Source organism: Trachypithecus francoisi, unplaced genomic scaffold, assembly GCF_009764315.1.
Source record: "Trachypithecus francoisi isolate TF-2019V2 unplaced genomic scaffold, Tfra_2.0 Lachesis_group10, whole genome shotgun sequence".
NCBI lineage: Eukaryota > Metazoa > Chordata > Mammalia > Primates > Cercopithecidae > Trachypithecus > Trachypithecus francoisi.
The window spans coordinates 95,980,449-96,003,131 of record NW_022681455.1 but is presented as its reverse complement, the minus strand read 5'-3'; the positions used below and the strand labels follow the sequence as shown (position 1 = coordinate 96,003,131).

General features: G+C 37.1%; 2 protein-coding genes across 3 annotated transcripts in view; both read right to left on the bottom strand.

Annotated features, from left to right (window-relative positions):
• Nucleotides 1-300: 300 nt before the first annotated feature.
• LPCAT2 (lysophosphatidylcholine acyltransferase 2) overlaps nucleotides 301-22,683 on the bottom strand; it is a 78,509-nt gene continuing 56,126 nt past the window's right edge. For both annotated transcript variants that reach the window (XM_033218431.1, XM_033218432.1), the window contains exons 12-14: nucleotides 11,750-11,848; nucleotides 6,600-6,735; nucleotides 301-2,599 (exon numbers count right to left, since the gene is read on the bottom strand). In XM_033218431.1, coding sequence (XP_033074322.1) covers nucleotides 2,415-2,599; nucleotides 6,600-6,735; nucleotides 11,750-11,848 — 420 coding nt within the window. In that variant the 3' untranslated portion in view covers nucleotides 301-2,414. The remainder of the gene's footprint in view (nucleotides 2,600-6,599; nucleotides 6,736-11,749; nucleotides 11,849-22,683) is intronic.
• On the bottom strand, nucleotides 19,159-20,524 carry CAPNS2 (calpain small subunit 2). The gene has a single exon (XM_033218433.1). It carries the CDS (start codon nucleotides 20,087-20,089, stop codon nucleotides 19,343-19,345), a length of 747 nt encoding a protein of 248 aa, XP_033074324.1. The 5' UTR covers nucleotides 20,090-20,524; the 3' UTR covers nucleotides 19,159-19,342.

Sequence of the window (22,683 nt, the reverse complement as noted above, 5' to 3'; positions counted from 1 at the left end):
TTACTTTAAAACTTTAGAGGAGAAAAGCCTCTGTGAAAGAAATCTTTGTTATTAGCAAGGCATATAAGCAGAGTCCTGGTCTGCAATAATATTGATGATCATGACTTGTGTTACTATATAAAATTCAACCAGTCAAAATTCAACATCTTTAAGAATATTGCTACTTTCAGCAAAATTTGAGTTTTTCATTAGAGTAAAACTATTTCTGACATTTCATAAAGCTTAATGCAAACAAAAATGATTAATCATATTCATAAATATGTAAACATACTATAAAGGTATATTACATTCAAGACAAAATGGCAGAATCAGAATTTTTTTAATTGCTAAGAATTTTATGTAGCAAGTTTGTTTATTTAGTAACATAATCACAAAATAGAAATATCACATTCACAGAAATGGAAATAAAGAGCATAAAATATTATTCTAAAACAGGAAAGCAATGGGATCACTTTCAAGAGCCTCATAGAAAACCTTTAACTTACAGTGCTATGCTTTCATGATTAATAGGATTAATGTGTGGTTTTTCTTTGATAAAAGTGATGATTTTTTAGTATTACATACATTCATTGCATATGACAGACACTATGATAAAGACTTACTGTTCTAATTACTTAAACAATTGTTTTGGCTCACTGAACACCTTGTTTAAATAGCTTTAAGACATATAAGTGGCAAATAATTACATATACCTAAGGATAAAATTTTCAGGTATTTAATTATCCAAACACACATTTACCCATTAAATTAGAACACTAACTGCTTAATATGTAAAACTAGTTTGAAATCATGACTCTTGATTAAACACCTACTTCAACATCTCTCATGAGACTTCCCAACTTCAAAAATGACTTTAAAAAATTAGCTTGGGGATGAATCACCAGTACATTCAGAAACACAGCCAAAACAAGTAGTTTTATTTCAAAGACTGAATTCAGAAAATGAGCCAACTATTTTTGTACATTATATTAATAAATTGGTTCTTTGTTGAAAATCTCAAACGTGAATGATATTAGCAATATGCATGTATGAGACCCATTAAAAATGGCAATTCAGAAAAATTATTGCTTAACCTAAAGGAAAAATGTTGCTGTTGGATTCCTGCCTGGGTCTTAAATTGTGGTCTTGCATTAATAAAGTAGGTTTTTTGATTCCCTAGCTTTGGGTGATACTTTGAAACCTTTTGTGTTTTCTGTGGAGATACTTCACATAAGCTCTAAAATTTGAGAGTCTACTCAACAAAATAAAATTCCCACTTGGACGATAATATATTAATTCTAATATTATATAAATAGAACAAATCTGATTCATTTATAGGGCAAGTGCTACATTCTGAACTATCTAACTCAAATTAAATTCAACTCTGTGGCAAACAATTCATTTTCTCATTAGCCAATCAACGTTACCTTCAATAAGGCAATTCCCATTTACCCTCTGGCCATAGCAGTTGTCTTAAAACCAAGTTCTAAACCTGTAGTTCATGTAAAAGGATATGATTTCCTTAGCAAGTAGTTAAGAAAATCTACAACAGGCCGGGCACAGTGACTCATGCCTGTGATCCCAGCACTTTGGGAGGCTGAGATGGGTGGATCACCTGAGGTCAGGAGTTCGAAACCAGCCTGGCCAACATGGCAAAACCACATCTCTACTAAAAATACAAAAATTAGTGGGTGTGGTGGTGGGCACCTGTAATCCCAGCTACTCAGGAGTCTGAGGCATGAGAATCACTTGAACCCGGGAGGTGGAGGTTGCAGCGAGCCAAGATCGCACCACTGCACTCCAGCCTAAGTGACAGAGTAAGACTCCACCTCAAAAAACAAAAGAGAAAAAAACTACAATAGAGATGTATGTTAAAGAGAATATAAGTTCTTAAGAAGTTGCATCTAATTAGTGAAGCTCTCCCTTCCCATATTCAGTGATCCAAGACACTGAAATTTAAATGGAAAATGAATCTTTAAAGTTATAGATGTAAAATTCTCAGATTCTTCATTCTTATTTCCCAAATGGAAAAGGATTAGAAATAATAGAATATTATTGATTTTTAGAGGAAAGTAGATTAAAAAGTGTTTATATTTTTAAAACTTTATATGAGGTTGCTCAATCCTCACCAACAGTAAGACCATTGCATTCATTTGTATATGCAAATTAAACCGGAAAATCCATAAAAACATATGTATCACCAGTAAATGAATCAGTAAAGTACGATATAACATAAAAGAAAAAGAAATATTGCTTGATTTTTTCCAATAAAAGCAAGGTTAATAAAAACATTTTTAGTAAGAAAATCTATCATTTTTATTAAAAAAATATTTCAATTTTAAACATCATTACCAACACATTAAAAGTATTATCAATAAGTGCCTTTATAATTTCAAGCAAAAGCTACTGTGTTTTCCTTATTGGAAATACTGCTTTCAATCATCTTTTTTATCTGAGGCACTCTCTTCATGCTTTTCAGGGCTGACTTTATTACTGGCAATGGAGGGGGTTATCTGGACTTCTTTTGGTAATGAAAACACATGGCACGTCTGGAGGTCTAGGTATGTTGTAAATATCTTAGCATATTCTGGATGCCTTAAGGCAAAACTTTTAAATTCCTCTAGAAGAGAAAGAAAAAAAAAAATCCAATAAGTTGGGGTGAATCTTCTTTTGACATGATGCAGATTAATAAATGACTCATGCAATTATTACAAAATTCTACTACTTAACACACAAACATTGCTGATGAAAATATGAAAATAAAAGTTGTACAACCACTTTGGGAGATAGTTTTTCCATTATTTAGTCAAGTTGAAGATATACATACTCTTTGACCCATTAATTCTACTCTGAAGTATATATCCTAGAGAAATTTGTGCATATTGTACTCTGAGAGACATGCATGAGAATGTTCACAGCAACATTATTTATAATAGATAAAAAATAAAAACAACTTGGATGTCCATCAACAGTAGAAATGCATAAATAAATTGTGTCATACTCATGGAACATAAGGCTATAAGGCAATGAAAATGAATGAACAGCTAGTAGTCACAGTGTAGATTAATTTTAAAGCCATAATGTTTAATGAAAAAAGCAAGATATAAAGTAACACATAATTGTATGAGTCTATTTATATAAAGTTCAAAAACTTAGAAAAAACTAAAATTTAATATTTAAAGAGACATACTTTAGGGGTGAACTGTTAAAGTAAAATAAAGCAAGGCAGAGATTCCTTTTTAAGTCAGAATAACAACTCTCTTCTTTAAGAGAGAGGTAGAGGTGTGGTTGGGAAAGGGCACACAGGGGTTTCTGGAGTTGTGGAAAAGCTCTATTTCCTGAATGGTAGTTACACAGGTGTTCACTTTATAAAACTTCATTGTGCTTTATATGTTTTATTTAGTTTTTTGTATTTTTGTTATTTCTAGCAATTTAAAAAATGTTTAAAAAATTCTATTACCCACCACTTTCTATAACTGGTTTTTAAAATTATTTGAGCCCTTAACTCTGGTACAGAAAAATATAGTCTTAAAAAGCTGAGCCTTGATTTATAATCAATAATGGATAAGACAGTGTACAACATATAATAATCATACCACAAGACCTCCAAGTAGAGGAGTTCTTTTTATCTCAAGTGTTTTAGAAGCTGGGATAGGGCTATAAAAGGCTTACTCAGTTAATTATCAGGATTTGAACCTCAATCCTCCAGTAACTTGGAGTTTCTGAAATATTATTCTGTCTTCTATTTTTAAATCCTTCTACTCTCTACTTTTGGGTGGATAAAACTTTATTGAGCTTATTACAGCAAAGACAGCATGGTCTTTGGATTAGCTGCCATTTGGCTCTATAATAAAATAATTTTAACTCAATGTCCTATTTCTATCCATTTACTTTTTAAAAATCCTCTGATAAGCAAGGGTCTGCGTCATGACACATTAGACTACCTTACTCTTGAATATAAAAATAGGTCTTAGTCTGCAGTGACCTGTGATCATGCCATTGCACTCCAGCCTGGGCAACAGAGTGAGACCCTATCTCAAAAAACACAAATATATAAACAGGTCTTAGTGATGAGGAAGTCACCAGATTGAACCCAAATCATTATTTGCAATTGCAATGTTGTTTTGCATTAATAAACCACTTTTTATTTCTAAATCAGGCAAACTACTAATTATTCTTTATTAACTTCCAAAATAAAGTTTCTAGTTTCTAGGGATACATTATAGAAAAAAATAAAAATAAAGTTTCATCTACATGAGTCTGTTTCAATGACAGAGACACATAGAAGACTTAAGTGACTTCGAAGATAAGTGAGCATGACAGTTGATCTACTGAAACCAAGAACTTTAATTTCAAGACTTGTGCTATGGCCAAAAGATCAAGATCCTCGGTTGAGATGTCAGTGGCATTAAAGAGTAACTCATTTCTGGAAGTCCTGTGATTGACTCTACATGGAATTTGAGCATTAATTTAGATAACGGAAAACTGAAAATAAAGTAATTTAAGGCAGCAGTCCCCAGCCATTTTGGCATCAGGGACTGGTTTCATAGAAGACAATTTTTCCACGGATGGTAAAGGGGATGGAGGAGATGGTTTCAGAATGAAACTATTCAACCTCAGATCATCAGGCACTGGATTCTTATAAGGAGCATGCAACCTAGATCCCTCGCATGCGCAGTTCACAATAGGGTTCATGCACTCCGACGAGAATCTAATGCCTCCACTGATCAGACAGGAGGCAGAGTTCAGGCAATAACGCTCACTCGCCTGCCACTCACCTCCTGCTGTGCAACTCTGTTCCTAACGGCCACAGATCAGTACCGGTCCATGGCCCAAGGGTTGGGAACCCCTGATTTAAAGGATCACATTTAAACAATTTAAATGGTCACATTCATGACAGATATCAATATCTACTTTTTAAACAAAATTATACTTACATACTTCAAACACGCTTGAAAAAAATAGCAGATTTGCCTATTTGCAGAATAAGGGGAGATATTCTGTATTCTGCAAAGAAAAAGGTTGAACTCCAAAAAACAAAGCAGATTTCCCTGCAAAATTACTTAAATCAACAGGTTATAATGGCTATCTACAAATCATTTTTAGTATTAGCTTCCATTGAAGTAGTTATTCCAATAGTTTTTCAAAATTTAGTAGTTTAGAGTAATAGTCTTACTTACGAAAAGAAAATAGCCAGGGAAGAATTAGTACACATGAGTTTATGACTCATAAGTTTCATTTCAGTATTTATACTTCCCATTTTATGCTATTTTTTCAAATGAACTCAATAGATTAACTGCTCTAGGCATTTAATTACCTAAATGACAGTAATTAAAAGTAAGAGAAGTATGTGATCTACTTTTCCCATCCCATGAAAGTTAACAAGCTGAAACTCTTGAACACCATAAGGAAAGAGTAATTAAAGAGGAGTCTCCCTCCAGCCTCAGGGGAAAGACTGGGGAAGATAAGCCAGCTTGACATCCATGACCACATCAAACCCAAGATGGGGAAACAATTATCTTGGCCTCTCCATTGAGGTGTGTTTCTCAACAACTACACTGTGAATATAGAGAAACTTCAGCCCAGTGCAACTTGTTTTGATGGGTGGACTTGAGCCATCAAGAGAAAAGACAGATACTGATGGATAGACCTGCCACTTTGCCACAAGGTCTTTCTCCCTGATAGACCCTAACTCACAGGAGCTGTTAGCAAGATGGCATGAGACAAGGAATGTGAAAAGTTACATAGGTCACTAATAGTAAACATCAATAAATGGTTTAGCTACTATTATTGTTGGTGCCTCAGTCCATGTTCCTTTACTATAGTTGCAACCTATTTGGTTTACTTGTTCCGTTTTGCCTGGCCACACTGACAGCAGAGAGCACTAAAGTGTAGAGTCAATAGTGCAGGCTCCAAAGCCAAACTGTTTTGGTTTTTGAATTGTAGTTCTGATGTTCTTTAGTTAAATTATCTTAGATAAGTTACTTAAATTCTTTGTATCTTAGTAAAATAAGAATAATTAAGAATACTGATTAGAGGCCGGGCGCGGTGGCTCAAGCCTGTAATCCCAGCACTTTGGGAGGCCGAGACGGGCGGATCACGAGGTCAGGAGATCGAGACCATCCTGGCTAACATGGTGAAACCCCGTCTCTACTAAAAAATACAAAAAACTAGCCGGGCGACATGGCGGGCGCCTGTAGTCCCAGCTGCTTGGGAGGCTGAGGCAGGAGAATGGCGTAAACCCAGGAGTCGGAGCTTGCAGTGAGCTGAGACCCGGCCACTGCACTCCAGCCTGGGCGGCAGAGCGAGACTCCGTCTCAAAAAAAAAAAAAAAAAAAAAAAAAAAAAAAAAAAAAAAAAAGAATACTGATTAGATAGGCTTGCTATAAAGGTTAAATGGGTTAATATATATAATGTTTAGAAGAGTGCCTAGCATGTAAGTTCTCAATAATTAGCTATTACTATTATGCCATTACTACTATTATTACTGTGGTCATCATTATTACTATTATGTCTATTATTAATGTAATTAGTTAAGAGAAACAGCACTCTTGAGCATCAGTCCATAGCCTGGATGCCCTCCTTGTAAACTAAGTCAGGAGACCAAATTGCCTACTCACCATAGGAAATTGAGTCCCCTTGGGCTATTTCCTTGAAGAGACCAGAAACATCAAGGTCAGGCACTCCAAGGGAAGCCTGTAGAATGGTAGAGAACTCTTCCTCTGTTATGTAGCCATCCTCATCAACATCAAAGAGCTGAAGAAAATAAAATGTAAGAATTAGTTCCCTCAGGGTCATAGTGGTAGGGAATAATCTTAGAAAATAAAGTCTTTAATAATTCAAACATCTACTGTGGCACAGGCTAGAAATATGTATATTAAGAAAGTATCATCTCTGCTACCCTCACAACACCTGTAGCTTGATGGTTGAGAGAGACAGGATTAAAACAGGAGCTATACCGATGGTACATAACAGGGGAGCTCCATGGGGAGCATAATGAATCCTACCCAGAGAGGTCCAAGAAGGCTTCACAGGAGTTGACATTTGAGTTGGGTCTTAGAACATTAAGAGAAGTTCCCAGAATATACAGGGAATGGCAAGTGATTGCTTGGGGCTCCAGTCAGGAGATAGAGACAAACAGGAATTAGATCATGGTGTGTATATAATTCCTCACCAAATCCTGTAGGATTATAATGGGAGTGGAGGTGGTGTGATCCTATGAGAATTGAGAAAACTTTGAGGCAGAGTATGGAGGATGAATTGGGAGCAAGAGGTTGATAAAACCAGAGGCATGAAAACCAATTAAGAATCTGGGTTTGAGATGTAGGAAGGATAGGAAGGGATAGAATTCATAAAAAGCAAAGACAAGACTTGCGTATTAATAAGGGGTCTGTAGTGATGGAAAGGACAGAAGTAAAAATGATATCTTCTAGCTTAGGCAACTGGGTGAAAGCTGATTACATTAACCGAAGTGGGAAAACAGAACAAGTGCCAATGAGATCAAGAATTAGACCTAGATAGGTTAAATTTGAATCAGAGGTGCTAGGAGTAAATAAGAGATTCAGAATATCAGTTTAGGAAACTGAGGAGTCTTGAGATATGAATTTGGGTAAAAATGGAAACTATGGGCATGTTTGAGCTTATCTGTAGAGAATGCACAAAGTAAAGTAAGGCCTGGGAACAGCAACAGTTGAGGTATGAGTAGTGAAGAGGAACTGACAGAAAAGGCTTAAAAGCAGCAGCCAGACAGCAGAACCAGGAAATAAGAGCATGCATCTTAGAAGCTAAGGGGGTGTGTTCAGGAAAGAGGAAGAGATGCTAACAGTGGTAAGGGCCAACAGAGCAAAATGCCATAGGAAGGCCAAGCAAGAAGCAAAACCGTTTGTTGGATTTGATTATCAGAGGATCCTGATGACTTTAGTAAACAATTTCAGGGGACCGGAAGCCAGATGGTAATGGGAATCAAGAGATGAATAGAAGTGAAAAGCAGAGGCAAGAAGTATGGACTCTTCATTTTAAGAAATTATGAAACAAAAGGAAAGAGATAATCGGGGTAGTACCCAAGCACAAAAGAGGTTATTTTAGGAAGGGAGAGACTGAATATGTTTTAGGAGAAGGGGAAAAGGCAGTAGAGTGGAGTAGACTGAAAGTCATGCAGCAAAATAAGGATAACTGATGGATAATAATATTCCATATTCAAAATCCTCTCCTGGGTCTTAAGAATTTTTAATTATATGAGTACTTACTTTTTATAAGCACTGATCAAAAGTGTTCAAATCACTTTACATATATTAACTCACTCAACCCTCACAATAGTCTTATGGTAGGTGGCACTGTCAGTCCTATCTTACAGATGGGAAAGCTGAGGCACAGGGAAGTTAGGTAACTTTTCCCAAGGTCACACCACTTGCAAGTAGTACAGGGGGCATCCAAATCCAGGCAGATAATATCTAGAGTTCCTGAGGTTGAGATTTCTACTTTTGACCAAATACAAGATCAAAAACGGAGAAAAACAGGTATTAGATAAGGGGAGATAACCATGAAAAAACTAATAAGCAAATACTGAATCATGTTTTAACGGTCACTAAAGGGTAGGAGGATAAAAAAAATATAACTTGAAATTGAGATTTGTTGCCCTAGCAGACAAAGCTCTGGTCTCAATTCCATTTCTTACCACTCAGTCCCTAGTTAGGGGATACAATAGTTGAAAAATGAAAAGTGAATCGGCATCTGTTTTCACAAACTGTAGACCTCAGGCTCTTCATGTGCCTTGGACTTCACAGAGTAATTGCCGGGACTCAGTCATAGCTCCCTCCTCACAAGCTTTAAGCTTTCTTCAGAGGCCTTCCATTTCTAAATAGTTTGTACCAACTCATCTGAACAGTCTAAATTCTTGCCAGGTTTGGTGCTTTGGTGTCTCTCACTTCTGTGTATGTTCCTTTTACATGGTCCATACTAAAGACTTTTATTTCTTTTTTTTTTTTTTTTTTTTTTTTTGAGACGGAGTCTCGCTCTGTCGCCCAGGATGGAGTGCAGTGGCCGGATCTCAGCTCACTGCAAGCTCCGCCTCCCGGGTTTATGCCATTCTCCTGCCTCAGCCTCCCGTGTAGCTGGGACTACAGGCGCCCGCCATCTCGCCCGGCTAATTTTTTGTATTTTTTTAGTAGAGACGGGGTTTCACGGTGTTAGCCAGGATGGTCTTGATCTCCTGACCTCGTGATCCGCCCATCTCGGCCTCCCAAAGTGCTGGGATTACAGGCTTGAGCCACCGCGCCCAGCCGACTTTTATTTCTTCTATATTTGTCCTTTGCCATAACTCCCCTCACTAAACTCTTCAATTTCCCTCACTTGCTCGTCACTACCCACTACAAAGTTCCTAGATCTAAGGTAAACCACATGCATGATCTGGACTCTGGTAGAAAGTTTAACACCTCAGTTTCCTTTGAAATGGGGACTGATATCTCCCCATTGCACAGAATAATTTGGAATCTTAATGAAAACATTCTGTCTTTCCCATCAAGCACATGGCCCAAGACCAGCTGGACCCTCCCTGAAATGTGTACTATGAACAGAATTGAAGTTTGCTCATTTTACCTGCAGTGCCCAGGGAGGGTGTAAGGCTCTTCCTGCAGCCAGGACCTCTGAATCTGCCTGGCTGTGAGTCTTCCCTTGAGTCTACTCCCTGGCCTTACAAATAATTCCACTTTGGCGTCAGTCAGCCAGTCTATCTTACTGCTTGCAAATGAAGAATCCTGACTACTATTCTAACTCTAAGTGTCACTGTGAAAGTGAAATAAGATAAAAGATGGGAAATTAACTGTGAAGTGCTATCCAAATAAAAGTATGTAAAAGAATCCTATATATAAAAGGATACTACTAAATAAAAAGTATGCAAAAACACTTCCAAAACATAAAACACATTTGAAAAGGAGGGTTAAAAAATAACCAATATAAAGCATAATTCTTGCCTTACTGGAAAAAAAAAAAGGTAATTATAGTTTTAAGCCTTCCTTTCTTCCCTTCCCCTTCCCCAAACCAAGGTCTAAGCTAGATAAAAATCTCACAGCTTCTTTCAAAACGTAATTACTGTGATTAAGGGCCAAATTTTATATCAGGTCTTTCATTGGTAAACCAAAAATGACCATTTGCTCAACTAAACTTACAATTACACATACAATCCCCAAACAGAAACAGAAATATCTAGATCAGAATAAGTTAGCTATGTGTGTAATTTTAGGTTTTATGATGAATAAGTCTGTAAAAGCTGAAGGATTTAAACTTTGGAAAAAGTCTGGCCCTTGCCTTATGACCATCTGCTAAGCATCAACCATTTAGGTTCTTTACAGGCCTAGCAGTTAACTCAGTTTAAACCAATCTGAAATAAAAAGTAAACTCAGGGGCTCTTCTATCAATGATAGTGCACATGAAAATTCCTAAGGCTTATCCCAAGTGGCCTCTAAGACATAAGAAATGAACTCTTGGAAGAAGAAAGTCTTTCTAGATGATAGAGGGGGAAAAGACTTCTTGGAATTGCAGGGAGACATTCTTCTCCAAGAAAGTCAGGAAAAGATGAGTAGAAAACAGAAACAGAAGGCCAGGTGCGGTGGCTCACACCTGTAATCCCAGCACTTTGGGAGACCGAGGCGGGCGGATCATGAGGTCAGGAGATCAAGACCATCCTGGCTAACATGGTGAAACCCTGTCTCTATGAAAAATACAAAAAATTAGCCAGGCGTGGTGGTGGGCACCTGTAGTCCCAGCTACTCGGGAGGCTGAGCCAGGAAAATGGCGTGAACCTGGGAGGTGGAGCTTGCAGTGAGCTGAGATTGTGCCACTGCACTCCAGCCTGGGCAACAGAGTGAGACTCCGTCTCAGAAAAAAAAAAAGAAAAAAAGAAAACAGAAACAGAGAAGGTCTGCAGCTCTCCTGCTGGACGAAAGCAAGGGAACTACGTGGCTGTAAAACAAGGGCAAATATACACAGCTTAGCAAGACAAGGAGATAAATCAAGTTTCTCTTTTACTTGAGAGACGACCTTAGAACTAAAAGGGCATATCATATTTAAACATACTGATTAGATGAAGCCCCTTTACTCTCAGAACAGAACCCACATTTTGGGAATGTATTCTTCCCTCTTCTTTTGCACTTGTAAGTAAATGGTCCTCAAAATTCAAACTTTCATCAAGCTCTGTGGGAACCAGGGATATGAATTTTATTCATCTGCTCCCAATTTAGATTCCTGTATTGCTGTGAAAATATACGTGATACTACAGGAAGACATGAGGGGTAGGAACTTGGGACATTTATGATGGTGTTCACCTGATGCCACAATGACAAAACAAATGTCATTTAAAAAAATGTACCACTGAAAATATCACTGACATACAGAATGAGAAAATAAGGATGGATCAGAACTTTCCAGAGTGAATTAGGATGACTAGTGACAGGTGGTGTTTATTTATAAATTTCCCCTTTGGGGCTTCAAAATGGGGAAGCTGAAAAGAAATAATTTTTTAAGTTAGCTTGTGAAATCTCCTGCTCTTCAATCTTGATGCTGTTAATTAGGCTACTTCTAGAGACTTTTTGCTTAAACAAATGCTTGTGTTTTCTTTATTCTCAGTAGCAACTGACTTAATCACATTATTGTCCTGTACATGTCACAGCAGATCTATAAAATCATGTAATAGATTCACTGATTTCCAAATAATACACTTAGAGTCAACACTTGTTTACAAGGCAGACCAAGATGCTTTCAATGGGGCTGACATTACCTTAAATGCCACCTGGATGATCTCCTCTGTGTTGGCAGGGTTGCACAAGACAGCCAGGCCAATCACATACTCTCGGAAGTCGATGCTGCCGTCATGGTTCTGTGAAAGGATGGGAGAAATCAGGAGGGCCACTAGTGGAATTACTATTAATCCTACTACAAGGTGAAATTCAGGTATATCTTATAGCTCAACATCATCATTCACTGTTCCTATTTGGAGAAAAGTCTCACTGAGAAGGAACAGCAAGCAAGTAGCCCAACTATTCCCAAGAAGGAAGAAAAATATATTTTCTGTTTAGCAATAAATATAAACTATTTATGACTGGGGCCATTTATCATGGCTCATTGGCACCCAGTGTGGGTTCCTGAGCTCAGCTTTGCCATGACTGGAGCCCCTCTGGGAGGCAGGACCTGTGAGTTTCATCCTTTGTGGAAGTGAAGTGTTCATTCCACAATTATTGGTGGTCCTGCCATAAAGACCAACATCAAAGGGTCATTAAGGGTCCTAAAGGGTTACTAAGCAATCTTCCACATGTGGAAAATGGAAAGAAAAGAAAAAGGGCAATAATCACAGCTACATTTTTTTCTTTCTTCCAGGCTTAATCTGAAGTAAACCAGGAGCAACTGAAGCAAACTTGGGCAACTTTAATAGCCCTGGGGGACATCAGTCACCCCAGAAGGTCTTGCACTTCTAAGCCAATGAAAATAAAGCATAACTAGTATAATGCACCTTAGGAGGCATTTTCTGATGGCAATATAAATGAAGAAATTGATCATTGTAATTCGCGCTGATTAAATACAGAGTTTTCCCTGTATATTAACTGTTTACCTAGACAGGAGCACTAAGAAGATGAAAATGGAGAGAAGAAAGCTTAGGAGAAAAGGAAGAGAGAGAGAGACAGAGAGAGACAGAGAGACAGAGAGAGAGATAAGGCAGACAATAGGGAGGACTGAAGGAAGAGAGACCAGACAGAGAACTAAAAAAGAAAGACGGAGAAGAGGAGAACAGACAAATGAGACGGAAGTGTTAGAAAAAGATAGAGAGGTGGAGGGAGTGTAGGAGAAGGGAGAAAGAAAGAGAACTGTAAGTACTTGATTATAATACCAGGTGTTAGAATCATTTTGGCAGCTAAATTTTCAAGTGATACATTTCCAGATAAACTATGAGCTAGTAACAACAAAGCTAGGGCAGTACTTAATTTGATAGACTAATAATAATATTTGACAGAACAAGAGTATGACAATCATCTGTGATGAAGTATCTACACTTCAATCAAAAGTTTCTTAAAAGCAAGGGCTGTTTTCTTTGTGTAACAGTGTATTCTCATTCTGCAGCACAGAGAAGGGGCTAAGGAAAAAAAAAAAAAAAAAAAAAACCAAGAACAAACTTTTTCTTATCTACCCTTACCTACTACTCTAGGTTCATAGGACTTTCACTTCAAAACACTAAGCCAAGAATTCTTTGCTGGAGTTTCATGGATGAATTTGGGGAAGGGAGGGCTGTGAAGCCCCTGAAATGGTATGCAATTTTTATGACATCTTTCTAGAGAAAAATGTAGCTTTTATCAGCTTCTCAAAGCAACCCAAACTTAAAAAGTTAAAAATCATTTTCACCATATTACTTTATCTTACTGCAGGGCAGAAACTAAAAGGAGCAATAATTTAATCTCACTTCCCCACCAGAGAAGGTAGAAACAGAGGTTTCGAGATTTCCCTAAAGGAACAAGGTTTATTCCTGAAACAAACATTCAGGTCCTCTGACTTCCTTTTGTCTGATTACCAGTTTGTCAGAGAGCTGTTTTTTCTGTTTGTTTGTTTTTTGTTTTTCCTTTTCTTTAATCAGCTTTATTTGTGTTGATTACATTTACATTCAACAGAATGCATCCATTTTAAATGTAGAGTTTGATGCGTTTTTTGGTTTTTGGTTTTTTTAAAGATATGCTCTTACTCTCTTGCCCAGGCTGGAGTGCAGTGGCTATCCATAGGCACGATCATAAGTGCACTACAGGCTCGAACTCCTTGTCTCAAGAGATCCTTCCACGTCATCCTCCAGAGGAGCTGTAACTACAGGCGTGTGCCACCACACCCAGCTTAGTTTGATGTGTTTTGACAAATGTATACACTATGGTAACCAGCACCACAGTCAGTATCTACATTTTCATCACTCCAGAAGTTTCAGAGAAGGCAGAGTATTAAAGGAAATCTTTTCCATCTTTGCCACCACCATTTAATTTTCTTATGCACTCTGGAGGGCTGTTTTTACTGAGCCTTAGAGGCTGAGGAGCTTCTTGAAACATGGCTATATTGCTCAACATAGATACATTTCTTCTGCAATTAACTTTTTCCACTAAGCAACATAGAAGTCTTAAATAGAAGTTCTTAAGAACAGATCCAAGAATGATTTATGGACACTGAAGTTACTATCACAGATTGTCTGAATAATTGGAAATACTCCTTTGAATTTATGTTGTATCTTTATTGTGAGACATTCCGTTTTTATCTATACTACCAAACCCTATGTGTAACACAGGTCAAGCATCATTAAGTCATTTTGCAGATGGAGAAATAGCAATGTGACAAACTCTTAACATTACCACTAGTCACAGAACAAGGTAATATTCTGGACCTCTAATTTCATTAACATATGAGTGGTTCTGAATGACAAAAACTGTTAAAGCAGAATCTTGATGATCACAAGAGAAGGTATATGAATGTTTTCATCCTAGTAATGTGAAGGAAAAAGCAGCATGGAAATTATTCTGAGAGATTATATTATTGGATTAGTAAATCAATACACTGTTAAGATTCCAAATTCAGAATAACAAAATTTAGAACTGGAAGGAATCTTATAAATCATCCATTCAACTTCTTTATTTTTACCAATGAAAAAAATGAGACAAAACTTTCTCTTGAGGTCACAAAACTAACTACTGCCATAGCTGCAATTAAAATTTAGTTAATCTGGCTGCTTACTACAGCAAATGGCTTGATAAAATGTATCCCAAAACAAATAAAAATTATACAGCAAAATATACTATTTTTAATTCTTAAATGTTGAATCAGTATCATGATAAGAATTATTCCACAATCTTTGGTTCTTTTCTTTAAAAACCTACTGAGGTCCCCAGGAAGAATTATAAACTTAATAAAAAAAAATCTAGAGGCCGGGCGCGGTGGCTCAAGCCTGTAATCCCAGCACTTTGGGAGGCTGAGACGGGCGGATCACGAGGTCAGGAGATCGAGACCATCCTGGCTAACACGGTGAAACCCCGTCTCTACTAAAAAAAAAAAAAAAAATACAAAAAACTAGCCGGGCGATGAGGTGGGTAGTCCCAGCTACTCAGGAGGCTGAGGCAGGAGAATGGCGTAAATCCGGAAGGCGGAGCTTGCAGTGAGCTGAGATCCGGCCACTGCACTCCAGCCTGGGCAGCAGAGCAAGACTCCGTCTCAAAAAAAAAAAAAAAAAAAAGAAATCTAGACTTGAAAATATTTCAGGGCCACATTTCAAAGGAGACCAGCTCTTTGGAGGGAGGCCATAATCCCTCCATAACCTGTCCTAATCTGGAGCCCAGAGAAGTCCAGAGTTGGAACTAAGGACTTGCATTGGGTAAGCACAAATAGAAAAGATAATGGTCTCACGGAAACTCCAGAGAGTGGACCCCATCCCTTTCCTGGAAGTCAGCAGGATCAGAAAAGCATGGAAGTGTGTGTGAGGGGAGGTCACTGTGAGCTCATGGCCCCCCAGCACCTTTCATCTGCTCAGTCACACAACACCAGCTTTCAGGGCCAGCAGGAAGCTCTAGGCTACTTGTTCAAATATTGTCTACTTAAAACTCTTGAAAAAATAAGTGGTGATTCTCATGTGTCTGATTCTCAGGTATCAGTTCCTTCCAGTTGTTTCACCATTGAATTTATTCAACATCTTTATTCATGTGGAATTAGATACTCTATAACTTTTTATGTTCAGCAAAATGTAAGGATATGGTTTTGAATATATTTTGCAATGATAAATTCCCAAGAAGAGGGACTATTTTTCTTTGTTGTGTTATAACTGATATATATCATCCCTGTAAATGAGAGATAATCAATGTCGTCAAAATAATTTTAAAATGTTTACATAAAACAGAATTTACTTGGCAGCAACCAACAGAAAAAAAGTCTTCACATCTTGAAAGATACTCTATAAATCCAGAAGAGTATTAGTATTAAAATACAGTAAATTCTCAGTTATGCAGAAGAGTATAGGAAGAAGTATTCTATTTAACTGAATATTCTGATTAAGAGCATATTTCTAACCATATAAATTGTATCAATTTTCTAGGAATAAAATTGTTTTAATATACTTAAATATTTTAAAAAAGCAATTCAGAAGGTTCTTCAAGATCAGTAGGCACATTAAATATCCATACGTCGTAAGTGCCTCCACAAATATTTTTTAAGTCCCCACTAAATGTGTAGTTGTGTAACACTACTGATACGATTTTTTTTTAATAATTGTTTTTTCAAGACAGGGTCTCCCTGTGTCACTCAGCCCGGACCCCCCCGGGCTCAAGCGATCCTCCGCCTCAGCCTCCTGAGTAGCAGGGACTACAGGCGTGTGCCAACTTGCTTGGCTAGTTGTGGGGATTTTTAAATTTTTTTGTAGAAACAGAGTTTTGTCATGTTGCCCAGGCTAGTCTTGAACTCCTGGGCTCAAAGCGATCAGCCTGCCTCAGTCTCCCAAAGTGCTAGGATTACAGGCTTGAGCTACCATGTCTAGCCAGTACTGATAAGATTTCTGACTGGGGTAGCTAGATAAACCAACTTTTAAAAACACATGCACCACTACCTAAAAATGTTTTTAAAGTGACCTTTAAGATCACATACACATTTTGAATGTTTTTGGAAGCTTGCTGTTCATAGTTACAGAGCACATGGTTCTTTTCCTTTTTTATAGGTTATAAAATTTAGTGGATTATATCAAGATAAAGTTACTTTTCAAAATCACATGGGATATTTTGAAATTTAAAAATGTAGATGTATAATTTCACATACTTTTATCACTGAGTATGATTTTTAATTTACACTGATTAAATTACTTAATGTTAGAAATTTGAAAATAATGGCATGGAGTTATATGAATTATCTTATATAAATCTTAGGCTATAAATAGTCTTGCCTACAGAACAGGCAAATTTTTAAAAAGGTGCCAAGTATTGCCTCTAACATTAAAAATGTGCCTTTACAAATATTGAATGAAAACTAAGAAATTCAATCACTTGCTGGGCTATTGGTTCTGCACAATGCTACATATTTGGTTACTTGGAAAAAGTTCAGAATTTTTAGTTTCTAGTATCCACTCTGATGTCTGAGGTTACTTACACAAATTCAGAAGAGAACAGGAGAGAAACTTAGGTAATTTCGGGATGTTTTTCCGTGAGCATGCTAGAAGAGAATCGTAAAAGTAGGTAATCCTTTAACTTAAGGAGCAAGGGCAATAACACCACTCCTAGTGTGAGATGATTGTTTTAACTTTTATGAAATATTTACAATAAAGTGAGGAACAAAAATGTGGTTACATTGTTCTTTCCACAACCATCCTGTGGAAAGGTTAAATTATAAACCTAATATTCTGAGACCTCAAAGGATGTCTGGCAGCTTTCCCCTTTCTTGGCTACTTTACTACATCCATGCCTAACATATTCCTGGACTTATTCTAAAACAGAGAGATTGATATTAATGTGTGGTTGCTGGCAGCAGCCTCCTTCTTGTGTAACCACACCTGGTCTAAGTAGAATACCAGACCAAGGTTAAATTACAAGTCCCTTGAGGAAAGTGGATGTGATCTCTGTGCTTGGCTCCATTCAGAATTATATGTGTGTGGTGTTTCATAAATATTATATGATGGTGATGATGGTGAACACAAAGGCCAAAAGCCAACCTCTCCACATTTCACTAGGGATTTTTAACAGGAAGTTGAGGATGTTAACAGGCTAGTTACATCATTTCCACAGTTACAACTTTCTTCTAAATGAGTCCAAAGAGGAAGGAAGAATTTATCTGCAAACTCAGGATGACCCTCCAAAAGTAGCCTGGGATAGAGACAATGCATTAAAAATCAGAGAAGCAGAATGGGTGGAGATCAATTAAATAGCAGACAGAGGAACTGAGCACTTACAAATGCAGCCTCTCTAGCTGTGTCTACTGGCACCGGGATTCTGGATTCTGTTTGCTCTGCGATCATAGCCTGTTATCAAAATTATAAAGCCAAACCAAGGTCTGTATACAAGAAAGGCACAACTACGCCAGCTTTTGGGTGGCAATTTCTTGATATTTCTATCTTCCTTCTCCTGAATGCTAGCAATACCGACTCTCCTGTTTGGCCTTAGTTTTGGCTGAGACAGGCTTGAAAAATGCTGTGAGGTGGCCCTACTTTAAAGCAATCGAGGCTGTCAACCTTGGCTGATCATCAGAATCACTTGGGGAGCTTTAAAAATATTCATCTCTGAGCCCCACCTCTAAAAAGTCTTATTTAACATATTTGGAGACTCAAGTATTAGTATGCCTAAAGAGCTCTCCCAGTGATTCCAAATTGCAGCCAGGGCTGAGAACGATAGCAATAGTCAGTAATATTTGTTCTCTATATTGGTTTACATTCCATTTAACTGATTACTGTTCATGTGTTTTTCTTTTTTCTTCTTTGTTTGCTGCTTGTTTCCTGCCTGTAGTTTCCAAAGATGAACGAAAGAATTTTCCTTGCTCTAAGGTGGGACAAGACACGACAAGAGCTGGCTAACGTCAGCAGGGCATGCCTGATTTTGTATGAAGTACGTGTAAGAGCGAACATTTTGATTCATTAAGGCAGCTAGAGACATTTTTGAACTATGAGTATACTGTTTTATTCCCCAATGTCTTTGACTCTCTTTACAAATGTATCAAAGCAAAACAAAATTGCTATGTGCTTTTTTTTACTAAAAAACAGAATTAAAGAACTTTAGAATTTTAGATAGTAGCTCCATCATTTTTAAAAAATGCTACCCTTATATAAAACTGCTTAATTTCATTGTCTGAACCTGTTTCTTTACAGTTAAATAAGTTTCCTAAAAAGCACTTTTCATTTTTTCATCTAATGGAAAGACCAGGTGTAAAATTACAAGAAAAACAGATTTTGAACCTCTCTCCCCAACTTCTTAAAATGGAAAATGTATCTCCTGAGGGCTTTCTTGATTTATTCTACGATTTAAAAAATTCATTCTTAACAACAATAACAACAATAATAAAGTTCCTACTCCTTGGAATTTATTCACCAAATAAGCAACACCTTTTAAAATCTACTCCATTAGAACTCTACCCCACAACCTCCCCATCATATATATGTAAGTCCATATAAATCCAAATCTCAAAAAGCTGATATACAAACCACTCAGAACATTTTTCATGAAATATCTGTTTTAATTCAGCAGTAATAGGCAGCATACAATCAGAAATACGTAGGGTTGTGAAAGAGCTCGCCAGGAAATGACAGCTGTTGCACAGGGTATCAGCAACTGTGTACAGCACGGCAAGGTTTTCAGTCCTGTCCTCCAGGGAGGGTCTTGACTTCTCAGTGCCCACTTCAGGAATACATGGTCAACTGCAGCCATTCTTTGATAGACACTTGAATCAGGCCATCTCTATCTCTATCCAGAGACTTGAAGGCACGAAACATGGCATCCAGGCGGACCAAGCAGCTGATGAAATTGTTAAAATCCATATCTCCATCTTCATTAGCATACCGGCGGACAATCATTTGGTAAAGTTGTTCATTTAGCTGGAAGCCTGCGGCCTGCAGAGCTCCCCGCAGCTGAGAACTTCCCAGAGACCCAGAATGGTCCCTGTCATACTGCTTATAAATACACTGCCATTTCTTGATGTTGTTCCATAGATACTTAAATTCTTCAAAGCCCAGCTTCCCAGTCGTGTCACTGTCCATGACAGATACAATGCTCCGGCAGGTGTCAAGACTAAAACCGTCGGTCTTCAGATCCTTGTGCTTAGAAAGGACTTTGTTGAGAATATTCATCAGATCAGTGGCACCCACCTCCATATCTGGTCCAGCCAGCTGTGTAAATTGTTGCCGAAATCGCCTAACTTCCTCACTTTCTGAGGCCTCCACATTGGTGAAATGCTGTTGAATGGGAGGCGGTTCTGGAGTATACTGAGCCACTGCAGCCTCACTGATAAAATTCACAATTCCTCCAACTATCCCTCCAATATTTCTTCCTCCTCCTTCTCTTCTCTGACCACCTCCTCCAAAGAGGCCTCCAAGAGCTTCTCCAAGACCTCGATCTGCTCCTTCCAATAGAGCCTTTGCAAGAAACATGCTTTCAGTTTAACAAGCAAATGTGAAAGCTGCCGCAATCTTGGGAATGGTATGAAAAAAGATGAAATGGAGTTCAAGTGTTTACATGTGGAAGAACTGGCTTTTCTTTACCTGCTCACACTGCACCACACCCCATGATGTGATGTTTCACATCCTCCTGAAGATACCTGAGTTCCATGAGGTCCTAGCACCTGCCATATTTTACAAGGCTTCAATAAAATTGTTTTCACTCTTCCAGATATTCATAAATTATAGTATGTATGACACCTTAGGGTAATAGTTTTAACGAAAAAATATTAAACTCTGCATTTTTATGTCATTGATTTCTTAGTCCTGTGTCTCAGCACCTAAAACATGATGTGCATTTTCCTAACAGGAAGAAGGTAAATGATGCAAGGAAATCAAAAATTTCTTTTCTAAGAAATATTTATTGTTAGGATAGAACTGAAGAAATCTTGGGCATTGGAAGAATATTTATCTAATCCTCTTACTTTAGCAAAGATTCTCAAAATCAAGTAGTCCTAAGAAAAACTTAGAAGGGATATTTTTAAAATGCAAGGTCCTGAGCTCCCACTCCCAGATATTCTGATTCCATAGGTCTGCTGTGGGGTCTGTGATCGACATTGCTAAAATATTTTCTGAAGTGTAATATTCATGTAAAAAATGTATCATATAAATCACAAATGGATAGCTCAAAGAATTTCACAGACTGAACACATCCATGTTATAGCATCCACATCAAGAAATAGAACATCACCAGCACCCCAGAAACCTCTTCATACTTCTCTCCAGTTACTTCCTTCTTCCAAGGATAACCATTGTCCTGACATCTAACACTATAGATTTATTTCTGCACCTTAAATAAATTAAATCAGAAAGTACAGACTCTTTCATGTATTCCTTTTTCATTATAAAAATTTTAAATATTTTAAAATTGTGATAAAATATACATACCATAAAATATACTATTTTAACCATTTTTAAGTATAGAGTTCAGTGGCATTAAGTATATTTGCATTGTGAAACCATCACCACCAACTATCTTCAGAACTTTTTTCATCTGGCAAAACTGAAACTGTACCCATTAAAGAATAACTCCCATTCTCCCCTTCCCCCACCCCGGTAACCATCACTCTACTTTCTATCTCTATGATTTGACTACTCTGCATGCCTTATATAAGTAGAATCATATAGTATTTGTTCTTTTGTGACTTGCTTATTTCAATCAGCATAATTTCTTCAAGATTCATCCATGTTGTAGCATGTGTCAGAATTCCCTTCCTTTCTAATGATGAACAATATTATATTGCATTAATATACTCATTTTGTTTTTCCATTATCCCATTGGTGAATACTTAGGTTGCCCTTTTGGCTATTGGGAATAATGTTGCTATGAACATGGGTATACAAATATTTGTTTGAGTCTTTGTTTTCAATTCTTTTGGGTATATACCAAGAAGTGGAATTGCTGAATCATATGATGCTTCTATTTTTATCTTTTTAAGGAACTACCATATGCTTTTCCATATTGACCATACCACTTACATCCCCACCAGCAACACACAAGAGTTCCAATTACTCCATATCCTTGCCAACACTTGTTATTTTCTCTTTTGTTTTATTTTGTTTTCTAATAATGGCCATCCTAATGGGTGTAAAGTGGTATATCATTGTAGTTTTGATTTGCATTACCCTAATGATTAATGATGTTGAACATCTTTTAATGTATTAATACTTACTGGCCAAAGAAGATCTTTGGAAAAATGTCTATTTAAATCTTTTGGCCATTTTAAAATATGGTTATTTGTTGGGTTTCTTGTTGTTGAGTTGCAGGAGTTCTTTAAATATTCTAGATATTAATCCCTTATCAGATATACAATTTGTAAATATTTTTTTTCATTCTTTCATTCTGCAGGTTACCTTTCCACTCTGTTGTTAGTGTCCTTTGAAGCATAAAAGTTTAAAATTTGTATGTGGTCATATTTATCTATTTTTCTTTGGCTGCCTGTGCTTTTGGTGTAATATTCAAGAAATCATTGAGAAATCCAATGTCTTGAAGTTTTTCCTCTGTTTTCACTGAAGGGTTTTATAGTTTCAACTCTTATGCTTAGATCTTTGATCCATTTTGAGTTAACTTTTGCATATGTGTAAGGTAACTTCATTCTTTTGCATGTGGATATATAATTTTCCCAGCACAATTTGTTGAAAAGACTGTCCTTTCCCCACTGAATGGTTTTGGCATTCTTGCTGAAAATCATATGACCATATACACAAGGGTTTATTTCTGGGTTCTCTATTCTATTCCATTGGCTTATATGTCTCTCTTGAAACCAGTGCTACACTGTTTTGATTACTGTAGGTTTGAAGCAAGGTTTGAAATGAAGAAATGTCAGGCTTTCAACTTCGTTATTCTTTTTCAAGATTGTTTTGGCTATTCAGGGTCCCTTGAAATTCCCTATGAATTTTAGGATTGATTCTTCTATTTTTGTGAAGAAACATTGGGACTTTGAAAAGGATTGCTTTAAATCTGTAGATCACTGTGGGAAGTACTGACTCTTAATATTGTCTTCTAATCCATAAATATGGAATATCTT